This window comes from Molothrus aeneus, chromosome 15, assembly GCF_037042795.1.
Source record: "Molothrus aeneus isolate 106 chromosome 15, BPBGC_Maene_1.0, whole genome shotgun sequence".
NCBI classification, from domain to species: Eukaryota; Metazoa; Chordata; class Aves; order Passeriformes; family Icteridae; genus Molothrus; species Molothrus aeneus.
The window spans coordinates 14,942,002-14,960,766 of record NC_089660.1 but is presented as its reverse complement, the minus strand read 5'-3'; the positions used below and the strand labels follow the sequence as shown (position 1 = coordinate 14,960,766).

Below are 18,765 nucleotides of genomic sequence, written 5' to 3'. Positions count from 1 at the left end.
AACATTTTTAAAAATAATTTTCATTATTATTTTTTAATTACTTTCTTTGGCAACTCTAAATATATGTTCGTGCTTGGTCAAGCACATACAGGAAAACAGACTGAGTGTATTTGTGGATTTATGTTGCACAAATTCTGTCAGTATAAATGGAGGAACAAATTCTTAGCTGCACAAGCAAGAGAAAAATCTGAAATCCCAGGAGAGCAGCATGACTTTACACAATCCTGGAAACACCTTTAAAGTGGTTTGTAATACACATGCACAAGGTATCACAAAATATTCCTTCTGCCTACCTCCACTGAGCAGTGATTAAACACCACTGCATGCTCTAATTAACAGCATGTAAATATTACATGTAAATAAAGCAGTACACAGCAACATCTGCTTAAATTATTTATTTTATTTAACCACTTCCTTACTCTCTATCTAAAAGCAACTTTTTGCTAAAGACACAGCTGGCTACAAAAGAGCAGAAGTTAATCTAAAACTAAGTCCCTTTATTTGTAGTTACAGAATCATTCTAAGTGATTAAAGCAATACTAATGATGCAATTTTGATCTTAATGCAGCCATAAGAACTAAAATAAGAGTGGTTGGGGTTGTTTTCCTATGTCTCTACAAAAATGGAGACCTGCTGTCCCCTGCCCTAAACAAACCAAGCCAACAGCCAGCTCTCTGTGTAACTAATACACATCCCCAGGCTAACTCACATTTCAGAACCAAAATGCTTTCAGCCTCTCAGCCTCCTGGGCATGACATCCATTGTGCATTTTCATTTGCTCCTTTTTACAGCTTCTCTGAGTTGGAACAATATTGATCTAACTTGTATGTAGGGGCAGTGCATGTTAAGCCCTCTCAGAGCTCTCTAAAATCCAGGAGAAAGGATGACTCAACAGGAACTGAATAAGTAGGTAGCAGTTTGGCCAATCAACCATATCATAACACGGATGTAATATGTCTGGGACACAGCATTTCCCTCCTAGTTAGGAGTTAGGCCACACATACACTTGTTTATTTCATAAATGATTCTGGAACCAGAGTAAATCCTCCATGTGGATGTGCATTGAATCAATAGTGCCAAGAAAATATGTGGTGTGGGGAACAATCATGAACATTGTTATTTACCCTGACCACATTGATTAAGTCATCAGATACTCCCAGCTAGATAAGTCTTAGAAATAGTTTATGCAAGTAAGGCTGTCCTGAGAGGTTCTGTACCTTTCCTTTTCTTCTTTCACAGTACTGTAAAGCACTAAATGACGTGTGCTTATTACTGATGGAGTGAGAGAGGATTGAAGAAGGCACATAGTTGGTGCTTGAGCTTTCTGAGCCCACTTCAGCTTTACTGAAGTGTGAGAAAGGGCTGATTTTGCACTGCTGCCTTTCAGCTTTAGGAAACTCATAGTCTAGTGCATGATTTTTGTGACATTTAGTGTTGAGTTAGAACTGAAATTCAACACAGACACTAGAAGATAGCCCCAGCTATTCCAAACCTCCAGTTCAGGTCTTCTCTGTACTATTCATATTCCAAATTAAAGTTCTGCTTCAATCTGCCACTCCATTAAGCTGCCAGAACGAGACATCAGGTAGATTAAAAACCCACATCCATCCTTTTAGAGCACATCCCAGAGATTTGCACCACCTGAAGATGTTACCTTCCTTCATAATTCAGTCATTTTATCCTACCATCATCTGCAAAAGCCTATTCTAAATAAAGTAGGAATCCAGGTTAAATTTGGTGTTTAACACTTGTGCACAGTTTTTACTCTTTTCCATGTCTTCCTATCTGGGTGTTGTGTAGAAGCTCCAAAAGTTGAAAACCAATAAATAAATAAAAAATCCACAACGAGTTCATCCATTGGCGTGACCATGTAACAAATACTAAAACTCCATTTCACAGCAGGACATGTAACAAATACCAAAATTCCAGTTCACTGCACTGAACCCCTCCTGACACAACATCAGACTAAAATGCATACAAAGACTTGACAGCTCCCAAACAATTCTTTTTTCTTGAGTTTGCTTGATGTGAAAAAAAAAAAATGGAAACCTATGTAAATGAGCTAAGGAGAGCCTCAAGTCCTCACCTGAGGCATTTCTACTTAAGGGCAGGGATACAAATGGAGAGGCTTCACAGCAAAGCACCTTTTGATAAATTTGACAGGATACAAGTGAAATGCTCAGACACAGCAAAATCCAGGTGACAGAAAACAAATGCCATAGCATCATTTAACCCCAAATCATTTGCTATGTGTTCATTAATTCCACTTATAATCAAATATGTCTCAGAGGCAGATAAGCTAACAGCAGCATCAAACAACAGTCACCATAAATTACATCAGAAAAGGCACAAGCAGGATTTATTTCTTTACATGATGGTGGAGAAAGGAAAAAGGAGAAAGAAGAGAAAACAAACTTACTTGTATGCCAAGGTTGCACTAAAGTGCTGCTGGATATATGCTTCCAAAACAGTGTTAAAGTGCTGAAACTTACGGTCTGCAATGAGCCCTATGATATAGATCTAAACAGACAGAGACACATTGAGTCACATTGCAAACTTAAATATTCACTTTCTGAAAATATTTCTGGTAATTTACTATTTAAGTTTTTAAAGAAATTTGATTTTCAGTCAATGAGTAATATTCCTCTGTTCTGTAGAGACTTTAATTCTCTGAACTGCAAAACTTGATAGTTTGTTCAAAATTCTAAGGTTCTTTACTTTGACAAATAAATTCGTTGGTGCTGATTCTTACCAGTGCATCAAAGACAAGGATGTCATACTCATTACTGTGGGAATGTTCCATCATGATGTTAAACAGGGCATCCAATGTATCCTGGAGAAACTACAGAACATGAAAAGACAAACTGATAACAATTCAACTTGAAAACCTCACAGGAAAATTTTCTGATACCAGACCTGGTTTCCCTCAAGTTAGACTTTTATTGCCTTCACTGAAGCATCACTTAAATTGAGAAAACATTTCCAAGGGTTTAGGCTCTAGTTGCTTTAGTTTTAAAAACCTGCATCCTCAGACACAAGCAATCAATAATACATTCTTAGCTCAAAGCTTATGGAAAAGATAAAAATATTATATAAATGGCAAAGCTTGTTAAAACTACATTCCTTAGTGACACAGATTAGTGGTTGCTAATTTCAATATACATGTTGATTAAAAAGACTTTTCCTGCTTCTGTGGTCTAATTCAAATTCTGCACTAAATCAAAGAAAAGTATCTCAGTGACTTGGGACACGAAGCTTTGTTAAAAAAATCCACTCCTCTTTCTTCCTTTTTGTTTATTGAATTCTTATTCCTTCTCTCCAGAGACATCTAATGCTTATGCTTAAAGGCACAAAGGTAATAGTATATGCTATTTTCCAAAATACTAACAACTTTTATTGATATACTCATTAAGTTAAGAAAGTGTTCTGTGGGGTACATAACACTTCTTGGATTTAATAATGACATGCAAATTAATATTAAGAACTGCAGAGAAAGCAGTAGGAATTGTTTGTGATACTTCAGATAGACAAAAGGAAACAGATGACTAGAGATTGTGGAAAATATTTTATCATTACTATCTTCATCTTCTAGTAATAATCCTGGAATTCTCCCAGCCCAACCACAGGCAATAGCAGAGATCTGAAATTAAAAAGTAGGAGCAAAGCTGGCCAGCCCTGGGAAGGATCCTGCCCAGGTGTTGGCCTTCTTGCCCCCTCTAAAGAAGAGCTTGGCTCATGTCCTTTGCAAGCTAACAAAGGCATTATGCATGAAGGGGCCTGAAGAATAACTATTATAAAAATAAGGATTTAAGGATTTACCTTCACTACTTCCTCTCCATCCACAATCTTCAGCTTTTCCAGGTTCTCCTGGAGCAGCTCTGGCTTCATGCGCCACTTCAGGAGACCCAGCAAGCCCACTAATGGAAAATGAACGGACAGACATTAAACTTAACATCTGATTTACCAATTTGTGCAAAGGTTTTCTTTCTAAACTCCCAGCTGTTTAGAAGGTACATACCATTCTGAGTTAACTTTGTAGAACAAACAAGAGTTGAAATGTAAAATGAATCTCTTGAGCTGACTGAAAGCCCCCCAACAATGCTTGAGCTCCTGACTAAGGTTGCTCCTTTGTTTTCTGTGTGCAGACGTGTAGAAGGCAATGCCAAATAAGTACCAGCATCCTCCATTTTTTTACTGTCCCCCTGAAAAACAACACACCATTCATTACATATTTCACACCACTGGATTTAAAATTATATTTTGTAGTTTTGCACTAGAGAAGTAAATAAAACTGAGGGGCAAGAAGGGACTTTGAGGGATGACACCCCATGCAGAGTAAAAGCAAGAGCCAATCTCTCATTGAAATGTCAGTGGGTGTGGAACACTGCAGAATACTGAGCATCACCTTGAAGTCTGTACACAGGATATAGACAACATGATTATATTGTCTGCACACAAGTTAAAAGCAGAAAGCAGGACTGAGTAAGGAAAGAATAGCAGTATTATTTTGGTATCCTCATTATAACTTCAAACCTGGACCTTGAACATAAAAGATCAGGGCATGTTAAGACTATATTTTAAACCAGAGAGTATGCTGCAGTAACTAAATGACATAGAATATTGTGTGCTTTTCAGTAGAATGAACAGTACAAAACCAGAAAGACAACAGAGATTTTTCCCTCCTCTCTTCCATCAACTTCTGTGCCACAACCCCATAGATTTTCTGGGTCTTATCTTAGGAATCCCCAGGCAGGAAAGAAGTTTTAGACAAAGACAATAGAAATTATGCCCCTCACTGTTTAAAGAACACAGTGTTTCTTTAACAAAACTCCAGAAAATTTCCCTGATGATGATGTCACTTAAAGCTACAACACTGTGACAGATATGACTCAATTGCAGACCTTTATTCTACAAATGTGGATGAACAAGGAGCTGCAAACACCATGATCTAGAAAGACATTTTCAGGTTTTGCAGTTTTATCCGGTTCAGTGACTGCAGAGGTGCAGTTTCTACTTTGTATCAAAGAGGGAAGGCTAAGAATTGACTGTAAAAGACCTAGACAGACAAGAAGCAAAACCTTTGTACAGCAAAACACACAGCAGAGCAACATCTATGATTGTATCAGGCTTGCCAAATAATTACTTCCCAAATTTCTGGAAGCAAAATAAACTCTTGACTTCCTTCTTTTGGGACAAGTCAGACAGACAAAGGGAAAAAGATGAAGTTTTGATCCAAAAGTCTCTCAAAAAGATCCAATGCCTAAAGACAGTTTAAACTTAGCAGTTTTCAAATTACTTATTCTGAAAGGCCAGGTGTATGACTGCTTTAAACACTTACAGCTGACAATTACTGTTTTTAATACTAGAATAGGCAAGCATATGTCAGAAAATCTGTCTGTTTCTCACAACCATAAAATAGGTCAACTCCATTTAGCATTTCTCATCCATGCTGTCACTTCAAAAAAATTACTGAGCTGATGCAGAAATGAATTAGGTGGAATTTCACAACCAACATTAACCACACAGTCCACAATTTTCCTTCTAGTCTCAATATTTTAAATGATAGTTTCAATGAAGAGAAGATAAATAACTATAGGCTGCCATTAATCTCTTTGGCTTGCCTAAGCAACTTGATTTAGTTGCATGCATCTGACTTGGTATTAATGATACAGCAAACTTGTTTACTGAGAAGAGTGCTGAGAAATAACTTAAGTGTCCTTTGTACTGGAAGTGATTTCTGGTTCTTAGTTCCTGCTAGACACCATTTTCCAAGAGGGCAAATAAAACAAAAGTAAAAACATCTGTTCCCTGTTTCCTTCACAAAGTTAAAGATGCTGTTTCTAGCTAGGGCCAGCTAAAGATTTTCTTCACACCCAAAACCAAATTGCTGAAACTTTCAATATTGTACCTGAGGAACTACACAGCAGTTTAAAACAAGCATTTTCCTAAGGCTGCATTCCCAGATTATTCATGAGATAAAGATTTCAAGTGGATCAAACACTTCCTATGTCCAGCAAGAGGAATGGTACCCACCCAACTACAGAGCTGCAGCACAACTTTCTCTATGCTACAGAAGGCCAAAAGCACAAATACCAGTAAAAAGAAATCACCTCTCACTGTGCTTGGATAACACCTTTTTGTCATTAAAATTGAGAGCAATATTTACTGACAATGGAACAGGGTACACCATTTTGTTCAGATGGAAAACACAGTATCATCTTTGATAGAATAATAAAATCAATCTAACACTAAGCAAATACACAATGCAGTCAAAGGCAACAGTGTGAGAAAAGATATCTTGTGAATGAAAGAGAGAAATCTGAGCCCATACCTTTAGGACTAACAAATCATGGATGCCATCATGGAGAGTTGTTCCATCCTCCTTCATTAGCCTTACGTAGGCCATTGCAAAATTCTTCTCTCCCTTATCTTTAGCTGCAAAGCAAAAGACTTTGGGTTGACTACCCATCCATCAATGAATTAAAATTCACTAAAGTAAGAATTCCCTACTTACACTCCTGAGTCGACCTGTGCCTGAACATGAAGCGTAGATGGATCCTCTGCATGTCCTCAATGGGGACTGCTACCTTTGGTAAAATCAGAAAATAGCGAGGAGAGTTATGGGGGGTGGTTTCACATGTAATAAGCCCCCATTTTAGAATAAATAAGCCCCACTTCTTCTGTTTCTATAGTGCCTTTCAAAAACCATTTCAAAATGTTGAGCCGGATCATAGTAGCAAAGTCAGGGCTGGTAAGAAATGATCTGTTAGACATGGCTCTAAGTCTGGCACCAGCAAAGAAATGAAGCACAGAACACAGAGTTAACGCACACAGGTGCTAGAAAACAATCACAGTGCAGTCCTACTGCTCACCCTTTTAACCACAGAAAATTAAACACCTCTGCACTATGCAAATCCCACATTTCAGATACAGAAATTGACAGCCAATTTATTAAACAGCTGAAAAGGGTATGAAAATTCCAGCAAAATAAATTGATTATATTTTAGTGATTAAATTTAGCATAAAGCCTCGAGGAGAATCACAGGAACTTGCAAGTGGAACTTGCTTTATTCTTAAAGCAGCATACTTTGGGTCAAATATGCAACAAAAAAGGCCAGGTGTGTAAGGGAAAGCACAATTTTTCATATTATCAAGTTCCTAGTTCTAAAAATTTAAGGACTTGAACACCTTTGTGTGCATTCACAACTTCCCTTCACAAATCTTACTGAATGATGCCTTAATATTAACAATGCTTTTCAACAGGATCTGCTGTTAGTGATCCTGTGCACAAGATTCAATTGTGGAATAATTTTAAAAAGGAGCTAATACAATAAGCAATAAAAAGAATGGGTCAATGTTTTCAAAACAATAAATAAGCTTCTGTTTGAAATCATACTTCCATTCCCTCCCTGTCCTTCACCACCACAGGTAATACACCTTAAGGTAATAATTGCAAGCTTGTCAGACATGGCTCTTTTGTCTTAAAAAAAGCATGCAAGCCTGTCACAGTTTGTAAGAACAGTTTCTGGCAGCTTCTGGGCATATTCCAATCATGGACATTGAAGCTTGATTAGGTAATTATTAGTGTGTCTCTAAAGAGAAACAAGATAGTTTTTTCTTTTTGAAATCAGAAGAGGAGATTGGTGTTTTCATTTGGGTTTTGGTTCGGTCTTGTTTGTTTTTTAATTGAAGCTCCTCATCTCTATTGTTTCACCAAAATAGAAAAAATGCAGTATTTCATTTTTGATGAGCCCTGTTAGGACATAAGGTTATCAAAGATGATCTCCTTTGTTTTGCTGAACAAAACCTACACATCACTTTCTGGGCCAAATTTCAAGCCTCAGTGACCATGTGTCTCTAATAACTGATGTATGACTAAGGCTTCATGCTTCAGCTGCAGTCAGGCACAAGATGGTTTTTGGAGGAAGCTGATGCTGTGCCACTTTTCTGTGTGAGGCATTAAGAAATGAAAAAATAAAGCGGGAAGTTTCCACGCCATACCTTCAGTGTCTCCATCCACCGTGGCTGCTTGACCTGGTAGTAAACAACGGATCTGTACTCGCTCACGGGTTTGTCCCCTGCTCCCAGGCACACAGCATTCTTACAAAAGGAGGGAACAAACACTGCTTAGTGCCTCGCTCACCTGGGTACATTTTGGAGCAGTTTTGGGTTAATTAACTTGAGCAAAACCAAAAAGTCCCCAGAGAGCCTCCCCTCAGAATCCCGAGCTGGGCATTCCACCCCGGCCCTGGGACGCGGCCTCCCCTCACGGCGGGTTTGATTTGGGTATGGATCATCCAAAGTTAAATAAAGGTGACAGCACCGACAGAGGGGAAGCACTAACATGAAGACACTGCATTTTCCAGGCCTCTGAACACAATGGAAATAAACATTTACCACAATCTGTGGGTACAGACAGTGTAATTCCATTTTACAGGGATCACACACAGACGGCTCTAGGAGACGCGTGAAGAACATAAAAAAAAACTGACTTCATTTCTCCATCTGATGAATTTAAGTAACCAACATCTCAATTTGTAGAAATAATACAAAAGGAAAAAAATTTAAATCTCACTTCATTATTCTGTTTATTTCTCCATTTATTTTAAAATACTTTCTTCTGGCACAGTCTCAGAAGTTCTAGGCCACTAGAGGCGACTTCCAAACTGGATGTTGTAGAGGCAACAACAATAAACAATTAGAATTTCCCATTCTTTAAAGACTATCTGAACTAGGACAGAGCCAAGTGAAAGATTTGATCAGCTTCAAAACTTGTAGTTTTCCTTATTGAGTCTGTGAAGACTTGGCCTGCATCTGTCTGCTCTGGCTGACTGCAGCTGGGCTGTACATGCAGAGTAAAAGTTACTGCTGGACAGGGAGGCACCAAGATCCTGGTACCTGCCAGGCATGAAACCAAAGTCCCTGAAGGAAGCAAATATTAAATTCTCTACTGAAGGCTAAAATTCAACTAATCCAGGCCAGGCTGAATTGACTGCTGCAAAGGTGCAATAATCCTGCTGATAATCCAGTGAACCTTAAAAGTCTGCTTCAAACACCAGGATCCCCTGTGACCAGAAGGGTGGGAAGATGGTACCTGAAGATTATTTGTACAGTCAGAGGGATTTAACTGCAGAAAGCAATGTCTCATCTGCCTGAGCAGAGATTTTTCAAGGTTTATGCACCTACTTGTTTGTCACCTCCGTGACATTCACTTGGAGCAAAAGTCCTGTTCCCTGTAACAGTAAATCAAGGGCTAGCTCTGCAACTGGAGCTAGTTTGATACCTGAACAGAACCAACCAGTCTCCTGTGAAGTAAATATATTCCTGTTATGAGAAATATAGATATAAATTCATGGGTTTGAAAGTCTGTTGGTTTGAGGTATATTTACAGGCTAAAAGGAAAAACCAGTCACTTTTGCTATTACTTGCATTCAACAGCATTTCAATTACCTCCTCAAAACTGTTGCTTAAATATATCCATTAAGACATATTACCCACAGAAAGAATTTTCATCTTTCATGACATTTCATCTCAAAAACAATGAGACAAATTCTCTTTCTCCTAAGATCTGCAGAAATTCCGTATCTGCAGAACTGAGCATGCATAAATTGGAATGCAAGATTAATGCATGGTAATAGGCTTATTTCTCTAAGGAGTATTTTTGTTTATATGTAATTAGACAGAATACAGAATAGAGTTAACTTCTGTGCATGCAAGTCATGGTCAGGTGCTGTCATAGGTATAGGCAGTGGTTTGTAATCAGGGCTACAGTTGTGTGGACCTTCAACATTATGTGGGATTAGAATTTTCTCTATTCAAGCTTTCAGCTTACATTTTAAGCAGTTAGCTGCAGTTCATAAACAAGTCATGAACCACAGTGTTCTACACCATCTTTATTTTATCACAAGAATGTCTTTATGATTTCACCCTCGTGATCCCAACACTATAAACTCAGAAAATGACAGGTCAAAAATCCCCCTGAATACCAAACTGGTGATAAACCCTAAGGAAAAGACAAAGGATCTACAAAATGGGAACAGACAAGCAAAAAGACACTGTAAATATTTATGTTGCATATGTAATTGTTGTCACTAATATCATTCTTTGCCATGTACTTAATTCAGTGGCAGTGACATAGACTTCCTGGCACAAATCAAGCATTTGTTATGTAGCAGAAATGGTACTTCTAACATTTCAGTGTGCAAATTGCATTCCTCTGGGAATTTCCTCAAGAAAAACCCTAGAGTAAGAATGCAGTAATTGTCAGAATCAGCACTTGTTCCTTGGCACAGCTAAAATAGGTCATTCAATGTTATTCCTTGTTACATTTTTATGCAAGACTTTTAGAGGGCTTTAATAGATTTTAATTTTTTAAAAATCATAAAGCTTATTTATCACAAGATGTCACAGGATGACACAAGGAAATTGAGTTTTTGAATAGTGGTGCTTTATTAAATGTGTAAGTTAAGCCTTACATCAAAAATTCAGCTCATGTTTCTATGCCCCTCATTGCAGAAAAAAAGAAAAACTTACTGGCAACACTTTTCCTTCTTCATCACAGACACACATTATCACTTCCACATTTCTCTGAGTTGTTTTGTTGTATTTATCAAAATCTCCATACAACAATGTAATATATATGTCATTTCTTATGTCTCCTAAAAGAGAAATTGAAAGGTTAAAAAGCAATTAAAATGCTCTGAGAGCATAGGATCAGCTGAACTGCACACGAGTACCTCACTGTTAGCTGTGAAACAGGTAAAAATTATATTATTTTCCATCTGAACTTCATTTTTCAGTTCTTTATCTCTACTAAGGCAAAACTAGGATGTGAGGAGAAGCAAATGGGAGCTCGGAGTGACTCGATGCAATTCTCATCCTGCCCCGACACCTGCTGGTGAGGTGGCAAACTTTAAAACTAAACCACAGTATTGCCTATCTAGAACAATCTCTAAAATTTGAAATGAGCTCAGGCTTTTCCAAACTACTGAAATGTTCAATCCAGGAATTACCTATGAAAATATTTGGAAACTTAAAATTCTTTAGTAGCAGACAGCAACAAGACCTGTCCACGCTTCGCTTTGCTTTTGGTTTCATTCCTTCTATTTACATATTCCTTGCATTATTATATAATTACAGCACACTGGCAATTATGTTAGTTCATTTTGGCCAGTTCCATTTGCTACTCTTCTGCAGTCAGAGGAGGACGAAGCTTTACCATTAATTCTCTTCAGGAATTTCCCCCAGATATCTAGCTCTCTCTGGAGGGAGCTTCATATTTGAATTCTCTCCTCTGAATGAATTCATATGACTTTTAAAAGGATCAAGATTTTACTCGAGTTGGGATGAGGGAGGTTTTTGTAGTTTGTTTTTTAAAAAGGAGCCCAGCAGACAGTGAGTGATTTTGACTGGAAAATATCTTGTCATACATACAAATGAAATCAAGATATTTCACATTGTTTTGTTTGTTGTTATTAAAGCACAGCAATAACTTTCAATACAAACAAGGTTCATTTAAAATTCAAGTGACATCCACCATAATCTACAAGTTATGTACAAGGAGATAGGTTTATCCCTCACTGTCTGGATTTTATTTTTCCTGTTTAAGTATTAGGAACTACTTCCCAAGGATTTCACTATTTTATATAATAGTGAAATAATATGGGAACAGAACTTACCATGAGTGAATTCTAAAGATCCTCTGAGTTAGCCATTACAGAAATCAGTAAGGCAGCAGCTGATGCTTGTTAACATAGGGAATGAGAAGAAATCCCTTCCTATCAGAGAACAAAGCACCTCCTACCTGGCATGATTATTTCAGGGAATCCCAACTTTCGAGCAACAACCGTGGTTCTGTCTACAAGGTGTGGGTAATCCTTTCTAGTCTGAATCACGTCTCCAACCAGCATTTTCACTGTTACCCACAGACCTACGAAGTGCAAACAAAAAAAAAAAATTACATTTTTGGTAGGAAAAAAAGAAAAATCTGTCTTTAGATGATTGCATCTTCTACCCACAAAAACATGGATAAGAATTTGCTTTCCCACTTCCTGGAGGTGAAAGTAAAACCCTATAATGCAAAATTGTCACTTCTAATTCAGATATCCCCTAAGATTCTTTAACAAACTCATGGTTCCTCAATTCCGGCTTCAAAGCTGACCTACCTCCAAAGTGGTACTCCACCTACAACATAAAATGAAGTTTCACAAACATACCATATAACTTAAAAAAAAAAAATGTACTTTACCTTGTCCACCACTGTCTCCTTTTGATGCAGTGATTTTGCTTAGGAGACTGTGCAAAAAGTCATTCTCTGCCACTACCCTGCAAGAGAAACAGCAATGTCTGCTCAGGAATTGAGTGCTAAATATATCAGACATTATTTAGAACATAAGAGACTAACAGCCTCAGTCTTTGCAGTATTGCCTGATTGTGATATTTTGGGTATTTTTATTATCTCTCACTCAAGTTGCAGCCCACTCACATTCAGTTGTGTGTACACTGAAGTGAGAAAGATTCAGGCAGCCACCAAGAATGGTGTTTTGTGACAGGGACAATGGGAGTGCACTCACCAGTGTGCCACTCCAGCTCAGTCCACTCTCCCTGACAAACAGCCACATAAATGAACTTGGAATTTTTATCAGCTACTTTTGAATTTAGAAACAAATTCTCAAATTAGAAACAAGTGAAGAAATAAACCAGTGTGTCATACCTGAGTCTTTCAGAATTAAATTTACCCTCCATAGTACATACATAGCAGGAGTGCTATGTAGGGCACACAGAGTTATTTCCAGTATTTCCACTGGTATCTCTGCATTTGATCTGTGAGCATGACATTTTTAGGCAGCTGCTCTGGAATTTCTTTGAAGATAGTATATGATAATTCTATTACTTTTGAAAGGAAACAGTTTTTAGTTTTTAGATTTTTTCTAACTTCTAAACAGAACCAAGCTCATAAAATAGTAGTTATACTTGCTTGTAAATCTCACATGTAACTATTTGACTTGGGTTTGTGAAATAAGACATGGTACCAGTTGTCTGAAGGAGCACATTCATGGAATTATTAATTTAATGTGCTCTGGTACCTCTGCAAGCCTTAAATGCCATTTAAACTCATACCTAAATAATTAACACTATTACAACATAAAATTGTTAAAGGAAAACTTTCTTATTCTTTAACCATTTCACAGATTGTTACAGGAACAGAGATAGATAAATAAATGTTTTCTTTCACATATAAAAAAGATATCTATGACACTCTTACGGATGAAAGGGAATGAAATGCTGCTTCTCTTCATCACTTTCAGATTTTCCTTTTATGATATCTGTAATATCCATGACTAGAAGAATAAAAGAAAATTCATCAGAACACAGAAGAGCATTTCAGAATAGCTTCTCTTATCTCTGAACATTGTGCCTCAAGGTAAGTGTGGATTTTTCAGCAGCAGGGCTGGGTTTGTGGGGCAGAGCATTTTGGAGAGTCCACACTACAAATATGCTGCTGTGGAGAGAGAGGGAGAACTCAGACTAACTTAGGAATACAAGTATCAGAGCCTTGGGGACATAACCACTGACTTTACTTCATCTGCAAGGGAATCTGTCACAAAAATGGTTCTGTGCTTTCACTCCAACAGCTTGACACTCTAGGAATAATTAGGAAGTGAAATTCAAAAGTGGATTTTGGACTTGAACTAAAACGTCAACGCAGTCTTTACAGACTTCAAAAAGTACAGAAACCAATGGATAGAACTGATGAGTATTCTGGCATGTCTTGGTAGAGATTTTAATAGTCCAGGGCTGCAAAAATCACTGATACTCTGGTTCAGCCATGGCACAGGAGACAGCAGTACCTGCCACGCCGAAGGGCCGCCGGAGCCCTTGTGTGTATTTCTTGGAGTTACTGTCCCTCAGGTCCATCGTGCCCACTCGCACTATCTGGCAAATTAAATAAATTTTGTCTCTGCTAAGGTCTTTATTTCCAAGATCCTAAGATACAAACAAAAAAGAACCATGGTGTTACTTGGGTAAAAAGCAAGTTGTGAAATTGGAACAGGGCCTGCAGCAATAAACTGAATCTTAGCAATCACTGGGGAAAAAGAAAACAAAAGACCCCCAAACCAAACAAACCCCCAAAGACTCAACAAATTAAAAAGTCTGAGCACATCAAAAGGATGAAAAAACTGACAGTTTACGGTTTGAAAAAATATAAGGTAAGATAAATGGAATAATAACAATCAAGAGATATAGCAGATAGAACTGAATAAGTCAAGCCATTAAGGAATTCATGAGGCAGCAAAAGTGATCTGAAGAAAGGCCACTGAAGCATTGTCACTGCCCTGAAGAACTTAGTGACTTGTCACCTTGCTCTGTTTCTGGGATTACCTCTGCTTCCTTCTTCGTCTTGATCACTCTTTATGAGCTCTGACAGTGACCACAGAGAAGAGAATTTCATTTGCAAATACAAAGGGAAGCAAACTGGAAAACACTTACTGTGAACACCACTTTAAGATTGTTGAGCATATCAATTTCCTTTGGAAAGCCTCGACTCCCCCATCTCACCAAGTAGTTCTCACTGTTTGGAAGATAAATACCTCACTGTCAAGGGATTTAAAAATTCTCCCTTTACACAGTACAAAAGTTGCATAACAGACAGTCTGTGGTGATGATTCAAATCTAAGACCAGACTAAAAAGACAAGAAAAACACTATACAAGTACCAACAGTAAGTATTAAAAGAGTAACTTGAACATAACACAGATGGATACCTTTTTTTGAGGCAACTTTACCATTGTCATAGTCTGTTTGATGGGAATACTCAACAGAATCTTAATCTACCCAGAAATTTATAAATTTAATTATTTTTCCACTCCTCCCCCTCCAGCACTCTACTTCAAACACCACAATATTTCCCATCTAGAACAATCTCTAAAACTTGAAATGGGCTCAGGCTTTTCCAAACTATTGAAATGTTTGATCCAGGAATTACCTATGAAAATATTTGGAACCTTAAAATTCTTTAGCAGCAGACAGCAACAAGATCTGTCCATGCTTTGCTTTGCTTTTGGTTTAATTTCTTTTATTTACATATTCCTTGCATTATTATCTCATTACGGCACATTGGCAATTATGTTAGTTCATTTTGGCCAGTTCCATTTGCTACTCTTCTGCAGTCAGAGGGGGAAGCTTTACCTTATAATTGTTGACTTCTGGGGGTCGTATAGGGACATAAAGAGCTCTGCATCCTCTCCAATTCTGCAGACAAAATTCCTCACAAACACATACAGGCTGTGGGTGGGGGATGAAGACAGTCGGGAGTACGATGCATAATCTGGCTGGTCCTTTGACTAATCAGGAGGTGGAAAATCAGTTAATAATAATCCAGGAATTAAAATGCTGCTATGCTACAAGCAGTTTTACAATAGGTATATGTAATAGTTAAAATTGAAAAGGAGGGCAGGGAGTTGGACTCAGTAATTACCATAATTCTCTTCCACCTTGAGCTATTCTATGACTCCCATGTCTTAGGCCAGCTCTTCAGCCAGTAGGCAATGATATAAAGGGGGAAATATTCCCCCCACTCTTAAAGAAAAGGGCAAGTATCAAGATGTCAGCACAGAGACAAGCCTACAAGCCTGAAGGAATTTATTTTTGAACACAGTAGGCTGTAGCAGAAGGCCTATGTTCCACATCACAGAGGGGCTGCATTGTGCTAGAGCAGCAGCAAAAGGAAGCCAGTCTCTTTGAAGAGGAGACAAATAACATGCTGAGATCAGGACGCAGCTGAGCAGGTTCACTGACTCAAAAATAGGCTCCTGAATTCTTCTAACCTCCCATCTTAACCATCAAGAAGCAGCTTCTTAACACTTTTGAACCCATTGTTTGTCTCTATTTTAAAAATAAGTCACCACAGTCTATCACAGACTCCCAAGTTTCATTTTCCTTATATTGTCAGTTAATTACAAGGTGCTTTCCAGTGATTTGTCATGGGTGTTATTGAAGTGTCATGACAAACCAACTATTTTCTCTTTAGTGATTTACTTGCTTTTTTACAGTTCACTTTCTCATAAATGGAGAAAAGAACCAAAGAGGCTTACAAATCCTTGCAGAGGTTTAATATTGCAAAAGGTCAAGGAAGTGTAGTCACCTGCTTTGCATTTAAAAAGATTTAATTCATGCACTTGTCAGCTTTGCTTTGGCACATGAACTTCTGGTGTCCAGAAGATTATGCTGAATTCACTCTAGTTCCTCTTCAGTGAGCTTAAATTCTTCAGCTCCATCAGATTAACTAGCAAGCAGCAACCAGTGTTGCTCTTTCACAAGCGCTTGTGAAAACAAGTTGCAGACACTGCTGCTTTGCAGCCTGAGTTCCAAGTGTCTGTTATTCCCTGTGCAATTCAGACTATTGAGTAGTCCAGGAATGGAGTGGAGACATATTTCAATGTAGGAGTTCAAGAATGGATTTAGAACCAGCTTTAGACATGAGCTTTGAGCACACCCCACAGCACAAATGCAATTCAATTTGAGGCTTAGCCATATTTATAACACAAGACGATGGATCTACTCTTAAGTCAGAGGAAAAAGTTTCCACCAAATTTTATGGCTCCACCCTTCAACCCTTAGATGAGTTTTTGTTTGGATTTTAGCAAAGGAAGCATCAAGTTTAGCCAGCCATTCCTACCATTTCCTCCTTAATTCTCTCAGTGATTTTATTGGTTGCTTCTTCATGTGCATGAAACAGGCTGATAACACTGGTTTTATCTGGATCCAAGATATTTCCATCCTCATCTCTAACTATCAGGTCGAGCTCAAGTACTCTGTGAAAATACAAAAGGCATAATGGTAGGGTTATTTCCTTCCAAATAAAGAAAGCTTAGAAATGCAACAAACAAGGAGACACTTAAAGATTTAAACCAAAATTTAAATACATGCAACAATATTTAATGAAGAAAAATTTAACTATACCCCATGATTTTTTAAGCTGCTGTCCAATATTTAGAAATTTTTAGAAATGTCACCAAAGCATTGAAATGCCTCTCACATAAAATAGGTCCACCCTGTTCAATGACTTCTAGCAGTCTTCATAGCTTTTAACACTTAACATTTATAATCAAGATATTTAGGATCTTCCTGTTACCTTCTGATTTTATGTTGCTCCCTCACCCTTTCTGTCCCAATACTTAACTCTGCTCTCTTCTGCCCTGCTCTCATACAAATCATACCTTTTTTCCTGGAACTCTTTTTCCCTCTCACACAATTTCCCTCATTTTCCCCTCAGCCCCTGCTATCATTTCCCCTTTACTCCTTCTCCACAGTTTGGCAAGTTCCTTCACACCACACAACTCAACCCCACTCTTTCAGGAGCTTACAAACACTTTCCAGCTTTCAGTCCAAATAATTTTAAACATCCCCTTCACCCTTACTCTTCCAAAGGAAGCACTGTCTCATAATACAGAAAGAATGTAAGACTGACAAAACAGAAATCTGAAAGCAAATGAATTTTAATGTTGTCTTAATCACAGCTGGGCTTCTTTGATTGGAGAACTTCAAAGTGGATTCTGGTTTTGAGTGAGCATTCAGCTCCACACAGTGCAGTAGGATATGTGTACTTCATAGTGTGCTCTGTATGAATACAATTAATTACCAATTTGCATCCAGATCACAGTGAACAAGTTAAGAATTTCATAACACCTTGTGGTCATTTTATGTGCAGCCACAGGTAATTGTAGACCTTCAGCTGCACAGAGGCCTTCAGGCCACAACAACCACAGTCACTTAAAACAGCAAATCACAGTTTGTAACAGATTCTAATGTCTGTAAAAACAGTACTGTGAAGATTTTCTTACCAAGCTCTCTCTCCCCACACCTCATCAGATGGTGGGAGACCATTAACCTCACACAACCCCAGAAGTTTTGCTAAAAAGCATGTTGTGTTGCAGTGACTTCTTATTTGCGAGGAGCAGACAAGACACTTTGTCAAGTAATTATTCTGTCCCTGGTAGTTTCCCTTCTATTACCAGAACCAGAGGTCTGCCTGGAAATTCCCTGGTGAATTGGGTGTGGGTGTGTTTGCACACTTAGAGCAGTTTGCCAGCATCACTTTTGAGGGTCACTTACTGCACATAGGCCATGTTTGTGACAGATGGACAAGTTTTGGACCCTGAGTATGCTGGTGATACATGTACATAGACACTGGTTATCTAACCTCAAATCTTCTCAATCCACAGGCTCATGTATTTATAATGAAGAAACAAATCAATATTTCGAAAAAGCATTTTGCTATGAAAAGCCTCATCATGGTATCCACTATCAGCACAGGAGTTACAGGGAGAGGCCTGAAAAGGAAGATTCTGTATGAACCACGCTTTTGAATTCCAGCCTGTAAACATGAAAACTTCATCATCATCTCTTTGGTGCTGTGCTTTAAACTAAATCATGCTTCCCAAAGTAGTGCAGGCCACTTACTTGTTACCATAGTCAATTTTGGATGTGACTTTCTGCTTGAGTTCTTTGAGTTCATCTTTTGGCAAAGTCCCAGACAGAAGCTGCGACCGCCACTCCATCAAGTCGCACATCATGGACTGCACCTGCTGGAACCTGGCTTTCTTGTTTGTCTGAGAGAGAAAAAACATCAGTGAGGTTCAGGCTTCAAGTTGAAGTGAAACACTGGGCTTGACAACTAAAGGCTATGTGTCATATTTGGTGCTTTATGATAGCAGGAACAAGAAGTAGGCAAAATAATGATGTCTCATCCCACAAATTCTTAAGG

The 18,765-nt window shown here is 38.2% G+C and overlaps 1 protein-coding gene across 1 annotated transcript in view; it reads right to left on the bottom strand.

Moving 5' to 3' along the window:
* DOCK2 (dedicator of cytokinesis 2) overlaps positions 1-18,765 on the bottom strand; it is a 161,462-nt gene that overhangs the window by 129,630 nt on the left and 13,067 nt on the right. The window contains exons 6-21 of the mRNA XM_066560488.1: positions 18,462-18,610; positions 16,678-16,813; positions 15,189-15,343; positions 14,491-14,572; positions 13,851-13,986; positions 13,265-13,340; positions 12,248-12,324; positions 11,804-11,929; positions 10,534-10,658; positions 8,002-8,100; positions 6,515-6,587; positions 6,332-6,435; positions 4,019-4,202; positions 3,820-3,917; positions 2,753-2,842; positions 2,420-2,520 (exon numbers count right to left, since the gene is read on the bottom strand). Coding sequence (XP_066416585.1) covers positions 2,420-2,520; positions 2,753-2,842; positions 3,820-3,917; positions 4,019-4,202; positions 6,332-6,435; positions 6,515-6,587; positions 8,002-8,100; positions 10,534-10,658; positions 11,804-11,929; positions 12,248-12,324; positions 13,265-13,340; positions 13,851-13,986; positions 14,491-14,572; positions 15,189-15,343; positions 16,678-16,813; positions 18,462-18,610 — 1,811 coding nt within the window. The remainder of the gene's footprint in view (positions 1-2,419; positions 2,521-2,752; positions 2,843-3,819; positions 3,918-4,018; positions 4,203-6,331; positions 6,436-6,514; positions 6,588-8,001; positions 8,101-10,533; positions 10,659-11,803; positions 11,930-12,247; positions 12,325-13,264; positions 13,341-13,850; positions 13,987-14,490; positions 14,573-15,188; positions 15,344-16,677; positions 16,814-18,461; positions 18,611-18,765) is intronic.